General features: G+C 42.3%; 1 protein-coding gene across 1 annotated transcript; it reads right to left on the bottom strand.

Annotated features, from left to right (window-relative positions):
* Positions 1-3,970: 3,970 nt before the first annotated feature.
* On the bottom strand, positions 3,971-7,683 carry LOC310864829 (TLC domain-containing protein 5-like; the record flags this gene model as incomplete). The annotated part of the gene is made up of 2 exons (XM_083773623.1): positions 3,971-6,191; positions 7,494-7,683. The coding sequence occupies 2 exons, from the start codon at positions 7,681-7,683 to the stop codon at positions 5,662-5,664; spliced, it is 720 nt and encodes a 239-aa protein (XP_083629749.1). The 3' UTR covers positions 3,971-5,661.
* Between the last annotated feature and the right edge of the window lie 8,865 nt (positions 7,684-16,548).

The following is a 16,548-nucleotide window of genomic DNA, read 5'->3' as shown; positions in this document are numbered from 1 at the left end:
TGTGAGTTTAGGAAGAAAACGGTGAGAAACTACATATCATCTGTTCTGCATTCATAGAGAGATTTGTTTTACCCTTAATGCTCCCGGCAATTCAAGGTGCCACTCTATTTGGAAAGTTACACACTGTACAAGCGTTCAGTTTTACTTTATTGTTTTCCAGAAAAAACAACAAACGTTGACGTTTACAACCTGCTTTAGCCAATCATGTATTCCATGTTTTCTCCACCGTGCTCACAGCAAAACATTGAAATTATGAACTGTAATGGACTAAAATAGCTCTTGAAAATAGCTTGTTGATAATGGTCATTGTCAGTGATGATGAATATTTGATGACTTACAAAAAATGGCTACTTTACTGAATATAATCCAGCCATCCAAATACCCTTGGCTCTCACAAGTGTGGAATCAATGTATTAATGAACATAATGCTGTCAACTGTGTACATATTTGTATGTTGTGGTCACCATCATCATCATCATCATCTTATAAAAAGTAGTAAAATATGCCAGGAGTATAAGGTGCTACTGCTAAGGTGAAAACGTAATTTAGAGGTGCTGTGGGTGAAAAGATTCTCTATTCTCTAGGGGTGCCCTGAGCCACAGTGATATAGCCATCGGCGTGCATGGGCCCCCAAAGTAGTCTGTGGCACATTGTGAAATAGAATGGAATGGCTTACACAGCCATGAGGACGGCCGCTCATTCATTCAGCAAACCCACCACCATCAACCGACAACGCGCCACCGCATCATGACAGTGGCACATAATGTATATACGTTCACCTGCGCCCTCCCGTCCTCTTAAACCTAATGTATACTTAGCGTAGGTGTTGCATGCATGCCGTAAATCTACAAGCTCACAACGTGTCACGAAGTGAGTTTGTAGATCTGCAATTTACTGAGCACGATAACCGGCACGCAACTAAGTCATAACTGAACCCACCCACACACACACACACACACATACTGACCTTTCAAGATCTTGTCCCTGGTTCCCTGATGGGCCTATGGAGAGTGCTGCTGGGTGTTTGGAGCTGTGGGTTTGGTATTGCGGACAGGATAGGCAGCCTGGTTTGTGGGGAGGTAGAGTGTTTGTGTGCATATAGGCAGTACCACCATATGTCAGGTAGTGGGCTGGAGTGGGGGGGACGGCACAGGAGGGTTGGGGCCTTGTTAAAGGGTTGTACCCTGTCAGCAACTCTAGCCAAAGGGATTACACCATTGTCTCTTTTGGTGGTGCATTCTCTCTATCACCTCTTTCTCTCTCACCTCTGTCCCTCGGTCTCTCTATGTCTCTCTCTCACCTCTGTCCCTCGTCTGTCTGTCTGTCTGTCTGTTTCTCACCTCTGTCCCTCTGTCTCTGTCTCTCTCTCTGTCTCTGTCTCTCTCTCTCTCTCTCTCTCTGCCAACTGTGCCAAGCGAGTGACTCCTGCATCACAGGGTAATTACAGGCTGTGTCGCACAGGTGATAGTGTGTTATGATAACTGACTGTAGTAAGGACTAGTTTTCTGAGTGCACAAGTAGACATGTGATTTAGTAGTTCACCCCAAAATTAAGAAGTAGTAGGTCGGGAGTGGCTTATTGTCGGTATCAGCCGGTAACACGCGGGAGTAACAATGCGCTTAGCCTGGGCAGCATTCCATTTCTGGTTCATGATCCGGTCGGGAGCGGATGGTAACTTTCGTCATGTTGTAGTCAAGATTTGTAGTCATCAGGTAGGAAACCACAAGGCGAAATCATAATAGTACCCAAAATACTTCCCGCGATCATAATTGTAGGGCCTACCCAATAAAATAATTGATGTAGCGTAGTTTTGCTGATTTTTTAAATATAATACAAGCAGATACTATTTAGCGTCTGTATACCTTTGTTGTCCCACTGGGAAATTTATTGGGTAGGCCCTAACATTACGTGGGGACTTATTTTGGGTACTTCTGATTGTGCCTTGTGGTTTCCTGCCAGATGACTACAAATCAACAACAACAACAACAACAACATGACGTATTTTTACTATTTTACCATCCGCTCCAACCCGGTTCACACAGCAATTTTGGAACACAGACCAGGCTTTCCTCCGAGGTGGAAAGCCTGGTGATGTGAGGTTACAATGCACTAGACCTGGGTGATGGATTGCTGAGATGGAGTGCCACATCTACCATCAGCTCCTAGTACTTCCCGCACCCAAGCCATGCAACTCATACGCCGAGTTGCCGGTGCCCGCGATTGAACCCATGCATGAACTGAAAAGGCAAGAGATCTACAGACTGAGCTACCCCTACACAAAATTAGGTATTTTCTTTCAAATACACATGGCTTCATGGGGTGTGGAATTGATAGAAAGTATTTTTATAGTATAGGCATTATAGGGTTTAAACCATCTTTCACATGATGGTTATCACATTTGGGCAAGTGGCCCTTTTTAACCCAAGGATTGTTTTTCGTGCAAAATAAATGCTTGCAATGGATTCACAATAATGAAAACCACCTAGTTCGACACGTCACATGCTACTTAAATCAGAATAAAAATGTGAGGATTTACCTATTTTCCCATACAAAACTTTAGCATTTTTTCAATATGTTCCACCACTGGGATTTCTTAGGACGATTGATGTTATTACTAACATATTTATGAAACAAAAAAAGTTGAAAGAGTTTCTGTTGCAATTTGTTAGAGGTTGACCCCTTTTTTCCATAGAATGCCTATACTATAATCAGTATAATGTATGAATACATGATCCTCAACATATCACTTGTATTGAATGTTTACAATCTGTGCAAAGCCTAATTCATTTGAACAGTTAATAGAACCACAAAAAATATTGCCAATTACAAAATCAACTCTATCCCAACTCTCTGTCGTCATAGTTTCATGTTGCATTATGTCTGTCTGTATTATGCTGTCGGTCATGCTCTACGCCAACACGTGTATGACTCAGCAGTGTGTGTGTGTGTGTGTGTGTATGTGTGAGTGTTTGTGTCCTTGCACACTCTTGTGGGAGAAAGGAGGCATTGTGACAGGTGAGCCTTCCGCTAGTAATTCAACACAGTCAGCAGACACCAGCTACTGAGTCAATAAGGTAACAAAAGTACAAAGAAAATTAAAATCTTTCAGCACTCGTCTTTCGCTTGATGTTAAATTCATATTGAGTGAGTATAGTGAGTAAAGTAAGTATAGGTCTATTGTTCCATTTAGTCTTTGTCGGGTGGAAATCTCATTATGTCTAAAACTGTTACTTTTCAGGATAACAACGAATGAATTAATTCAAATATTAAAAATAGCAAAAGTAGCAGATCTACAAGCTCAAAACTTGTCACTTCACGCTGCGTGTCTGCGTGTGGATCTGCTGCTTTTGATGCCATTGTGCGACACTGTAGTGTCAACTAAATCACAGTGGAATGTGGAGATAAGACATTTCTGCCTGACAGCAACAATTTCAAAAGCCAGTAAAATATGGAGTAAAACCTTTAGGATCTAGTGTAGCGGTTCTGGATCGGGGCCCCTCTTGAAAATCTCAAAAGCGTTGCCAATTAACGTGGAAGGTCAGATGGGTGGGCTGCAGTGCAGTTACAGAGCACTTTTATTTTATCAATTGATTGTGTTCTGACTTCGATCAATGGAACTAGTATAAGCCTACTACCTGTCGATTTGACCAGTCTGGGTCAATAGCTAAATCAACAGGAATTTTATACCAATTGGCAATGTGTTCTTGCCCTATATAAACAGGAGTCTATTGCCTCCTGCCCCCACGCCAAATCTTGGCCAAAATAAACTAGCTGATCTATTGTCTCTGTGATGCATTGAACTTGTAGATCTCCCAGAACAGGGACACTACAGGGTTCAAGTCGTTACATTGCTTAAAGCAACAGTTCTCTCCTAATAATTCTCTATTTGACCTCACCTGGATCACAACAAGCACAGTTGAAAACAGACACACAACAGAAACTAAGAATAAATAATACATTTTATAGCAATTAAAAGCATAGCCGATGGAAATGGAAGACAAAAACCAAGCAATCCTTTAGAAACAAAATCCCTTTCTATATGCCGCACAGCACATACTTTGTTTGAAAGCCTGTGTTTGTTGGTTTTAACAACCTCCAGAACACCTTTGATATAGTTCGTTCAACCAAGCCCATTAACAAGACCACCAGCCCTAACACATTTGATGTTGCTGAAGCAGAACCAAAGGCCAAAATGGCAGATCTGCCTAACATCGGATGCAGTCTGTTTTAGTGGCAGTCTCTGAAGTAGTGACAGCAACAATTTCACTGACGGTTAAACGCTAGTTTTGTAACCTAAACATTAAGACAATCAGAACAGTGTACAACCACCCTAAATCAGCTGATTGAGCAAAATGAGTTCAATTGGAGCAAACCATGATGCATCATAGACGTGCAATCCAGCAAACAAATAATAGTGCTACCAGCTACAAGGGCAACTGTGCAAGTAGCTTGAAGAAAACCCTAATTTCAATTTCAAGTGGAGTTCATTATTATTATTATTTTAATTAATAGTGAATAAAATATGTGGCAGTCTCTGAAGCTGAGCGGTTGTAGTGGCAGTTAACCCGAAAGCAACACACTAAAGAGATTCTCTGGCAGCCCGTCTCATCGAAGCATGGATTTACAGAATAACGGGCGTGGAATTGGAACGACACTTTAGATTTGAGGGATTAGAGTGGGCAGCGGTGGCCGAACGGTTTGCGGAGCGGTCTTGATACCGGAAGGTCGCCAGTTCGAATCCCCGGACCGGCACGTTAAAATTACCACCGCTGAAGTGCCCTTGAGCAAGGCATTGAACCCCTACCATGAAATGTTCTATGAGCAGGGTGTGGCTGTAAACAAGCATCTCCTTAGTCCACTTCCCTGGGTAAACAAAGAACTTTGCTTTGCTTTGCTATAAGGCTTGCCTTTCACATCTACGCCCATGCTCTGTAGTGCAAAAAAATAAAAGTACGAACAGGACTCACAGCTGGTTTCCCTGACAAACCTAAACCTTATCACTGAAAGTTATTCCTGAGTCCTGACCAACCCCACACCTGATGCTTATAGACATGCCTCAATGATTCCTGGACATTCGAAGCAAAGCCCCACACTCTGGCCCAAAGATAATACTGTACACGTCTAATTGGCTGCTGCTGCTCATTGGAGCAGTGTTGATTTTGACAGCACATTTTGATTTAGTTTTAGACACATTTTTGTCATCTGAAATTTTTGTGTTTAGTCTAGGTTTAGTCGACTAAATATAAGATTGTAGTCAACTAAATCTTTTGTCTTGATGGCGTCGTAATGGCAGATTTTACACTTGGTTGTAAGTGGAATTCCCGCCTGATTTATGTTAGACATACGATGCTTGATTAACGGAACAAAAATAAAATACCAAATGTAATACACAGATGAGATCATTCATAAAAAATGCTTAAAACAGGGAGAGAAAAAAAACATTTCCCATTAGATGAGAGAAAGTCTTTCTAGCAAAGAGTTGCGGTCAATCAAATCAGCCTCATGCAGTATCAGATTCCATGGCATTCCACACAGCGGAGGAAGACCTGCAAGCCAGCGGTCATTCATACCCAAACATCCGAGCGATTGCATTATTCATCCCGTCCTTCATCCTCCTCCTTTATGACGCCGTTTTGAACAAACTCTTGGATTGATCTCTCTTCAGTCGTTCTTCACATGCGCCGCGTCTTCTCCCAGCTTGGAACGTTCCAACCACCTCCTGTACTTGGTCCGGCTCTTCCTGCAGGCGAAGCGGCCGATGTCCACCATGAACACCCACGCCAGGGCATACATGGCCACGGCGCCCGCCTTGACGACCAGTGCGGGCCTGGGCGAGATCATCTCGCAGTAGAACAGCACGGTGCCCACGCCCACGCGCACCGTGGCGAACAGCACGATGAAGAGGAGGTCCACGGCGTCGCCCAGCAGGCTGTCGTACAGGCCCGCCTTGCGGAGGAACCAGCGTGTCTGCAGCAGCGGGTTGGTGATCTCGCTGCCGAAGATGCAGCCGCAGGTCTCGCAGCCCGACTCGCCGATGCCCAGCGCCAGCAGGATGCCCGTGATGCTGGCCACGTGGTGCGCCAGCATGACGGGGCCCTCGGAGCGGTAGTACATGCACCAGCCCATGTCGAAGAAGAAGTAGCCCAGGCAGGTGGCCAGCGCCAGGGTCTGCATGCTGGTGTTCTCCGTGCCTGCATGGGGAGGAGAACGGACATGGGTGAGCTCTCAGAGCAGATCCAGACCAGTAGTGTCGGTTGCAAGCTGAGCAGTGTGTCGCAATCCTGGTTGCTCTCCACTGGCTGCCAGTGCCTTTTAGAGTTGATTTCAAAATGTTATTGATTACTTTTAAAGCCCTGCGAGGCCTGGCTCCCAGCTGTATCTGGGATATGCTGAAACCATACAGTCCAGTACGCACCCTTAGATCCTCAGCTCTCTTGGAAGTTCCCTCGACTCTCCTATAGTCACTATGGGCAACCAGGCTTTTGCTGCCCGGGCATCCAGACTCTGGAATGATCTACCTCTGGCTTTAAGGCTATAGCTAACTCAGTGCCAACTTTCAAATCACTTTTGAAAACATATTTGTACACTAAAGCCTTTCCTTAGAATTTATCATGTTGCTAATTTTTCATGTCCATGTATATGCTTTGGTTCTATTATTGTCTTATTCTGTCTACTTTATGCATTTCATTTGACTGTTGTTGGTTATCCCTTGACACTGTAAAGCACTTTGTAAACATTGTTTTCGAAAAGCGCTTTATAAATAAAGTTTATTATTATTATTATTATTATAGTGTTATAGAAGCAGAAAACCGCAACTCCATAATTTCGTTGCTGTCCGGAAGAACCCACCATAACTCCATTTTTGATTCATTTTTATTTTTCATAAATCAATACTATTGAACAGCACAGTCTGTGTGTTACAGTAGTTAAAAATATATTGAACCCATGAAGAGTATTACAAAGCACTTGAAGATTCATCACCTGAAAAATATACATTTTGGAGTTACTGTAGGTGGTTTCTTCCAGACAGCAGAGAAATTCTAACTTTGTGTTGTTTTTATTATCGGAAATTAATGTCTTTCTTGATCACACTACAGCTCACATTTCGAGCTTGCAGATCTGATACTTTTGCCATTTTGAGTTACCGTTTTGGACATAATGAGGTTTACAGTTACACCCGGCAGAGACGATGTCACACTTTATCGCATACTAGTAGGGCTGGGCGATTTTTAAATCAATAGCATGATGAATATTTTTTGGAAACATTTTAACAACACTAAATCTGATATGGGGAACCCTGGCACAAAGTATTTAATGACAACGTTTGAGAACGACTGAAAAACTGGAAAAATACAAAAATTGTGGCACTCCATCTTTAAATATACACTTTAGTTTACTGTATGTTGTTTCGTTTACCGTTGGGTGAGGAAAACAATGTTACACATTAAGCTATAATCATCTGCGGACCAAAATAATTTGAGTAGCCTACTGACCTGCATGTGTGAATGGCAGCGGGCCGTCTATGAACACCACGTAGGCGGTCAGCAGCACTATGATGACCCCATGGGAGAGAGTGACCAGGCGACAGTTCCATTCTGGCCCCTGCTGGCTGAAGGCCAGGCACAGCAGTAGGTAGAGACACAGCCACACAGCCAGGCTGCACAGCACCTCCACACACACCATGATGACTACTGGCTGGCTGGCTGGCTGGTTAGCTGCTGGGACAAATGGACAGTAGGGTAAAGGGGAATATGTACTTGCATAATTATTATGTTTTTTACTCAACCACTTAAACTCTGTATTGTGGAGAAATCTTTTCATTGAAAATAGCACATCCACAAGCTCACAATGCAGCGTTGTTGTGACGTTGTCGATCTGCTATTTTCTGCTATTTTCTGCAATTTATGCATTTATATAATCACCTTTATCCAAGGTGCTTTACAAAGATTGGGCATTACATTCACGGACACATTCATACACCGATGGTGGCGAAAACCAGCACATCAGGAGCAATTAGGGGTTCAGTGTCTTGCTCAAGGACACTTCGACACCAACTCTGGGGGAGCCCGGGTTCGAACTGGCAACCTTGCGGTTACCATCCGGAGCCACCGCCACCGCCAACCACAACAAAAGCGAAAGCAACATGTCTATTGAGAAAGAGCTTTTGCAACATAATACAAGAAAAATAAACCTATGAAAAATACAATATGCAAAGTATAATCAATACGATTTATATTCTCAAAGAACGGCAATAGCAGCATTAAGGCCACAATTATTAAGTAACTTCTAAATTGTGATTTAATGGGGATCCAATGTAAGTTTGAGAGCCTCTGGAGAGTGGAGACCTATACCGTCAAATGGCTTAGAAATGCCAAACTTATGAAACTTCACAGGTTCTCGTGCAATGCATAAACTTCACAAGTACTACAGACAGTGGTGTAAAAAGTTCAACATTTTTACTTAAGTAAAAGTATCAATACTACAATGTAGAAATACTTTGTTACAAGTAAAAGTCAGGCAATCAACATTTACTTGACAACAAAGTATTGGTAGCAAAATGTACTTAATGTGTAACATTGCGACACATTGTGAGCTTGAAGATCGGCTATTTTCAAATGGCCAAACCATAAGGTAACTATGTAATAATAATCCAAATCTACAAACTAGGCCTAAGCCTAACTAGTAACTAAAGTTTTCAAATAAATGTAGTGGAGTAAAAGTACAATATTTGCCTCTGAGATGTAGCCTATAGTGGAAATTGGAAATACTCAACTAAGGTACAAATACAGTACCTCAAAATTGTACTTAAGTACATTATTTACCTGTAAGTCAATGTACACCACTGACTACAGATCATAATGAAACTTCACTGGTGTGTTGTTCACATGAAGTTTAAAGATGGACGTGGTACAATTAAGCAAGGGTATGCATGGCCAGATATACATTATTTCTTTCTCTGTCTCCACCTTTCTTGAAACTGCAATAATAATAAACTAGAGTTTACTAGCTGATACCACCCATTTGAATTAGCATCATTGCTACAAACAAGCTTGCAGTGGACATTTCTCAGTAGCACTGATTAAAAATAGTTTGACTAAATTACAGTAGTAGTTCTCAAAAGCTTTGTACACTGACTTATGGGGGTCCATATAATGAAAAGGTTTGAGAACCACTGGACGTGTACCTCCCCAGGAGACTGCACAGCAGTATACAGTATGTGAAGTGTGCCCATGCAGTAGCTTACCTCAACCGTCTCTCTTGGTTGTGGTCTTTATCTGGGAGACCCTTGAGAGCTGACTCCAAGGAAATGAACGCAGTCTTCTTCCGCCTCCATGCCGTATACTTCAGAGTTCAGACCCTTCCATAGATGTCTCCTTTAGTTTTCTACATGATTTGAAGCACATGCACAGTGGACCTGCCAGTGTGTCAGTGAAGGCCGTATCCACACCACTAAAATCAATTAGTAGATTCTTCCCCTTCATCTCAATGGATCCTCTTAAAGGATTATGGTTTTAGAGCAGGATAGTGAGACCTGTAGAAGACTCCCTCTCCCTCTACTGTTGGGTTTTAACTGGTACTCAAGCTAATATAAAGCCTTTATGCCGACCCATGTGGCCCATAGGGCAGCCTGGGCAGGAGCCTACCGGTATCTCCTGTTTCTGTAGCATGAGGTAACTTGATGTACCTGACCTGTACAAGTGTAAGTGTGTCAATGTTGTCAGTTACTGGAAAGTCTGAGGTTAAGAAATTCCACAGAAAGTAGTGGAAGTAGTGGTAGTTCATCTCAAGAAGGGCCTGATTGAGTCATCATTATTAGGAAATGTGCCTCATGTCATCATGCGTCTTCTCTATCGCTCAGTACTGTAGGCTATATCAGTTAACTTGAGTTTAATGGAAGGCTGGATAAAGTAAGAGAATGGAATAAGGGTAACCGTGGCATAGTAGTTCTAAAAAAAAAAAAAAGGAATACACAAAAATACAAAATATCTTTCGGCTCGGGACCACTCATATATTTCAGTTAAATAATGCCTGGGATTGATATAATTTGTTGCACATAGTATCGTGCAATGAATGAATTCAAGCCCTTAAAAGTCATGATTTAATTTCAATATTTTTATTAGCTATTCATTCAAACTAGAGCGGTGCCCGTCGGGCACTGGCCTACTTGGAACGATGCAAGTTGGACATGCATGCCCCACCCAGTTATTATGTATGTGTCCCTTTTATGCCCATATATGGAGTTCTTTGTCAGGCATGCCCAAATATGGAGTCTATGCAGATGTCAGAACATATTTGTGATGTCAGATCGGCTTAGCTCCATATATGGAGCCTGGGCTGGGAGGGCCCTGTCCAGAACCCACAGCCTTTTGTGGCGGTTCTGGACAACCATGGGGACAACCGACTGACTCAACATTGGACACTGCACTCCCTGTGGTGGTGTGTCGAATTTGAAGTTGGTGGGGCGAACGGTTCCAGAGTTATGTGGATTACACAGTACACACAGAGACTTGGTGCATTTATAGTTAGATATTTTCTTACATTTGAGGGACTTTTTTTCAGCCAGGGAATCGAACTCTGACACTCCCAATATCAGGGTGGACACTCTTAACGACAAGGCCACTGAGCTGGATCTCAAACTATGGATAACTCAAAGTGTACAAATGCGGGTCCATTTGGTTCCATAAGTGCACTCTCAGAGTTACAGACCTGTGAAGGGCAATTTATGCTTGGAGCGAACAGACAGGAAGGAAGGAACCCTGATGGTCACTGGACCCTTTGAGAACCACTGTTTTAATTCATCCTGGTGACAGATTGCTGTCACCTCCATGCCTTGTGAGATTAGATTTAATTAAATTTATAGATTTTAGTCTATTTTAACCACTTTCAGTTCAGTTTAGTCAGAAATAAGCTCTATAGCTATAGCCTCGGAGACCATAGGCGTTTTGTTATAAAGCTCACAACACATATAGCAATGTGTGAGAATGTAGATCAGCTATTTTCAGTATTCATGCGATCAAGTATAGGGCTACAGTGGTCAATTAGAAGAAAGATTTTCAGTAAAATACAGAGACTGAGGGGTGTACAGTATGTAATCAAAGAGAGAAATAGCAACATTGGACTTGGACCTTTATCTCAAATACTTTTTGTGTTTTTGCTCTGCCTATTCTTGATAGCACTGCAGTGTATAGATTTACCATACTTTTAGGAAAATACATTTTAAATGTACATTTTAAATGGTAATAGCAGGCAGCACACGTTGGCCATCTAATATAAACATTTGCATGGCTGGAATAGCACTTAAGGTTCCAGTTTTTCCTGCCGGCTTAGGATCAAAGTAAACACTGCCAGAGGCATTAATGTATGCATTCAAACTAATTTACATGTAGCCCTCCAAGCTCAAAATGTCCCTGGGTCAACGCTGGTCTTTGGGAGGTGCTGGAAATGTGTTTGTTAGTCCTCTCCCTCAACCCTAAAATCTTTGAGGAAATGGATTACAGACCCAGACAGGGTTGAGGTTGTATACAAGCTGCCCCAGCATGTCCTGCTACCATCTAGGATACAGGACTGTATGTGGTGGTTTGCTCCCAAAGTTTGGTGAAAATGTCCCTCTACTGGCAACGCGATATACATTTATAATATAATGTAATGTTTCTCCAAGGATTATTACAGTTAGCTAAAATGAATGAAATAACTACAACTAAAAAATAAATAAAATGAAAACTTATGAAAAACTATAATAACTTTGTTTTTTTTCCTGCCACGGGAAGTTAATCACCTTGTCTGTCTGCAGTATTAACCCAGATTAGCACTAATCTACTACAAGGGTATGGCACACCTCCCAGCTGTTGCCCTGGGATTGATAACAGTATGTATGGAATGTACGTTTAATGCCTTCATAGGCTATAACATGATCATAATCAAAATAAAAAAGAGAGCACTTAAGTTCTACAACCACCTAAAAGAAAGTGACCTAGATGCACTCCATAACAAGGCACTCACACACAGTGAAACTCTAGAGAGATGCCCCCTCAGCCAGCTGGCCCTGGAACTCCGGGCACAAACACAAACAGAGCCACGAGATAGAAAACCCATTGGACTAAACCAAATTATAAAACAGCAAAAGGAAAACTATCTGACACACTGGAAAGTGGCAACACAAAAGCAGAGTAAACTAGAATGCTATCTGGCCCTAAACAGAGAATACACAGTGGCAGAATACCTGAGCACTGTGACCGACCCAAAACAAAGAAAAATCTTAACTAGGTACAGACTCAGTGAGCACAGTCTCGCGATCGAGAAAGGCCGTCATAGGCAGACCTGTATCCCGAGAGAAGACAGACTATGCACCCACTGCACACTAAATGAAGTGGAAACCGAGCTACACTTCCTAACCATCTGTCCATTGTACCAAGACATCAGAGACACATACTTCCCACAGATTACAACCACACACGGAGATTTTGAAAACATGACCAATGACAAAAAACTCCCATATCTGCTGGGCGAAGTACAACAATGTGCAAACACAGCAGCAAGATTTGTGAGTTGCTGTGATAGGAGAAGGATATCAAATGGAACACAACCACCGTAAAGACTAATCATTGTGTATATGCCTGCACTATACCTGCATCGAGTGATCTTGAACATAGAAGTTGATCTATTGAAGAATCTGACAAAGTAAATAATTTTTGTTTTTGTTTTGATTGTATTGCTGTATTGTTGTACTGTTCTTTCTGCTTTGGCAATGTAAACGTATGTTTTCTCATGCCAATAAAGCCCTTTGAATTGAATTGAATTGAATTGATAGGGAATGTACATATTTCCTTCATAGGCCAACATCATAGGGAGTGCTTCTCAAACTACAACAATGCGAAGCATTGCAAATTATTATTACTTTTTTGGTTATATATTTATCAGGCCCGGAGCACCCATATATATGAAAAAAAAATAGATGCCTCATTGGCCGCTGCAGATCGTTGCAGCCATGTGTGTCGAAGGAGGGGCGGAACAATTTACACTGGGGCTGGAAGTGTGGAATGCACGCTACGTCACGCTGCCACGCAAGTGACTACTGGCCAATCACAGCGCAACTTTCCGGAACTTATCAGACCCGAACATGCGCTCTGTGACGCACGCTCATGCTTCCGCTGTGCTTCACAAGGGAATCTCTGTTCTCTTGAGAACATACGTCCTGGGCCCTGAGCCGGAAGAGGAGAACATACGTCCTGGGCCCAGAGCCGGAAGAGGAGAACATACGTCCCAGGTCCAGAATCGGAAGAGGAGAACATACGTCCCAGGTCCAGAACCGGAAGAGGAGAACATACGTCCTGGGCCCAGAACCGGAAGAGGAGAACATACGTCCTGGGCCCAGAACCGGAAGAGGAGAACATACATCCTGGGCCCAGAGCCGGTAGAGGAGAACATACGTCCTGGGCCCAGAACCGGAAGAGGAGAACATACGTCCTGGGCCCAGAGCCGGAAGAGGAGAACATACGTCCTGGGCCCAGAGCCGGAAGAGGAGAACATACGTCCTGGGCCCAGAGCCGGAAGAGGAGAACATACGTCCCAGGTTCAGAGCCGGAAGAGGAGAACATACGTCCCGGGCCCAGAACCGGAAGAGAACATACGTCCCAGGTCCAGAACCGGAAGAGGAGAACATACGTCCTGGGCCCAGAACCGGAAGAGGAGAACATACGTCCCAGGTCCAGAACCGGAAGAGGAGAACATACGTCCTGGGCCCAGAACCGGAAGAGGAGAACATACGTCCCAGGTCCAGAACCGGAAGAGGAGAACATACGTCCCAGGTCCAGAACCGGAAGAGGAGAACATACGTCCCAGGTCCAGAACCGGAAGAGGAGAACATACGTCCCAGGTCCAGAACCGGAAGAGGAGAACATATGTCCTGGGCCCAGAACCGGAAGAGGAGAACATACGTCCCGGGCCCAGAAGAGGCTTTATATGTCTATGGGAGCGTTTGTGCTTGAAATGTACTGTAATTCTGCAAACTGTTAATACATATTTCAATTAATCAATCAAAACCATTTTGATCAAATCAGAGATAAATCATACAAGATACAGGATAAACGTAACCTCCCCCCCCCCCCAAAAAAAAGAAAAGTAATATTGGAAGTGATGAAATCATGAAACTAAATAAGACAAACATTTTGTAAATTGAGCACAAGCTCTTAAATGATCTTTGTGAGGTTCTCACTCTTGATTGGAACCCACCTGAAAACGTATTTTGTTTCTAAAGAGCTCAAGAGAAGGGGAGACTCCTGTTACTGAACTACTCTATAGTTTGATTACAATAATTCCATAACATAAGAATATACAGCAGCACAAACTTCTCCTTTTAACCAAAAAAAATACCACTTCTCTGGGAGGTTTAAGAAGTCACTGTAGCCACTACCACTTTGAGAAAAAACAAAACAATCAACAGAATCATTCATGTCAGGATTTAATGAACTGTAGAACCAAGTACAGAATATCGTCTAGTACAATCTAATCCAAACAAGCAGCAACGTAAAAGAAAGAAAACCATAGTGAAAAGAAATTAATGGTTTCTCCTCATTTTTTTCACATTTTTATATCAACTAGACCAATCTTCTTTTTTAGTAAGCGCTCTGATTCATACAGTATTTGACAACGCAAATTAATCTAACCTTACAAGTTAATTATTAAAATATGAAACCAACGGCTATGGAATTGTCCATCTGAGAGTAATAAAATAAAGATTTTGGTCATTCAAAGCACAGGACCTCAGGTGAGGATGAGAGAGGCTCTGCTTGAAGCCCGGTTTATGCTTTGTCGAGTGACGGCATCACTGACCGAAAATAGCCAAACTATGAGTTTCGGTCGGAGGAACCGCTGCACGATGGAGCATAAATTAGGCATTACTTGTGTCTGTATGCCATTCACATCGATTGGAGAGAAACACACATACAGAACACACACACACACACACACACACACACACACAGTCTTTCTCTCTCTCGCTCTCTCTCTCACACACACACTTTATCAAGAACCCCAAACCATTTGGAATGGTCTCTGTAAACTGAAGAAGCTTATCTCCCTGCAACTATCTCAAATGTATAAGGTTGGTGTCATTCCAGGTAATACATGGAACTGTCAGCAAAGAGCTTTGCAATTCCTCCCAGCGCAGCAACGGTGATCCTGGGTGGGGTGTATGGGATGGGACGAAAGCTGCATTGCAGCCTCGATCGATTCAAATGTCTAATCGATAAATCGGCAAATTCATATGGCTATTAGTCGACTAAGAATTAGGTGAGGACAAGACAAGGAGGTCTGTCAACTTTGAGAAGCCTGTATAGCTAAAGATGTCAAAGAGTCACAAAGTATAGTGACTTCTGAATATTGTCATGTGCCATGTTTTGTGTGATCTGCATCCGAGGGGCAGGGCTTGTAAGACCAAAATATGAATAGAATTAAAAAGCTACTCGTCGGCTTCAGCTTGCCATGATTTAATTCAAGCAGACGACCTCCTGTGAGCACCTATATGAACATAATAGAGCATAGTAGTGGAGGTCATTTTGTTTACCACAAAAAGGACACAGAATCAAGTGTTTTACAGCCATGACTCACAATGCAGGCTTGGTTCCAGACTTAAAATAATGAATATAAAAGTAATGAATAAAGATATGTTCTGAAATCTCTATGGACTGAATGAATGGGCTTTCTTAGCCCAAACCACACCAAAGGACCTGACCGGTTTGGGCTTTAGAGCATGGCTGGGCAATTGACCGAAAACATATCAAAACAAAGCAATTTTGAACCAATAACTAACTTAAGTTAATCAACGAATTAACTAAATCAAATAAGTCTGATTAACCACTTAAAGGGATATTTACTTTAAATCTACTTCAGAGTCTGTGCTTTTCCGATTACGTTTTTAATTTATTTTTTAATATGTTGTGGGAAAATGATAATAATAAAAATAATAATAATAATAAATACAATAATTAAAGTGAAATATCCCCCCATGTATTACTCAATGATGGCATACAAAAAATTGTGAAAAAACATATTCAGCACCACAAGATTGTAATGTCTGACAGGATGAACTTTGTCATACTGTTTCCTGACGCAGTCTTGCAATTTCCTCCTCCTCTCGCAAGAGCAGAGTGGCTGATATTTTCCCTATTTCTTTGTTTTTTTTATATATATATATATATATATATATATATATATATATATATATATAGAAAGAGAGTGATAGAAAGAGATGGATAGGCGAGAGCAGACAAGCGGATGAGAGCCAGGCAGAATCATTCCTCATTCCTCTAAATACAGCCTTGAAATCAAGCTCAGCTTATAGGTATGAGACCAAATCAGTGGTTCTCAACGGTTTGTGTACAGGGACCCCTGGGTTCTTGAAATAACAGAAATGTAAAGTTTGAGAACCACTGGACTTTAAACGGCCTCTGTGCACGTGTTTATGCCGCCCTCCGTTGGACAACTACAGTAATGCAAGTAACACAGTATGTCTCAGTGGGTTTCTGGGTGGTGTGTGAAGGCGGAGTTATA

This window comes from Protomyctophum parallelum (assembly GCF_964188405.1).
Source record: "Protomyctophum parallelum genome assembly, chromosome: 1".
Taxonomy (NCBI): Eukaryota; Metazoa; Chordata; class Actinopteri; order Myctophiformes; family Myctophidae; genus Protomyctophum; species Protomyctophum parallelum.
Note: the sequence above shows the minus strand (reverse complement) of the source record. Positions and strands in the feature narration are given on the sequence as shown.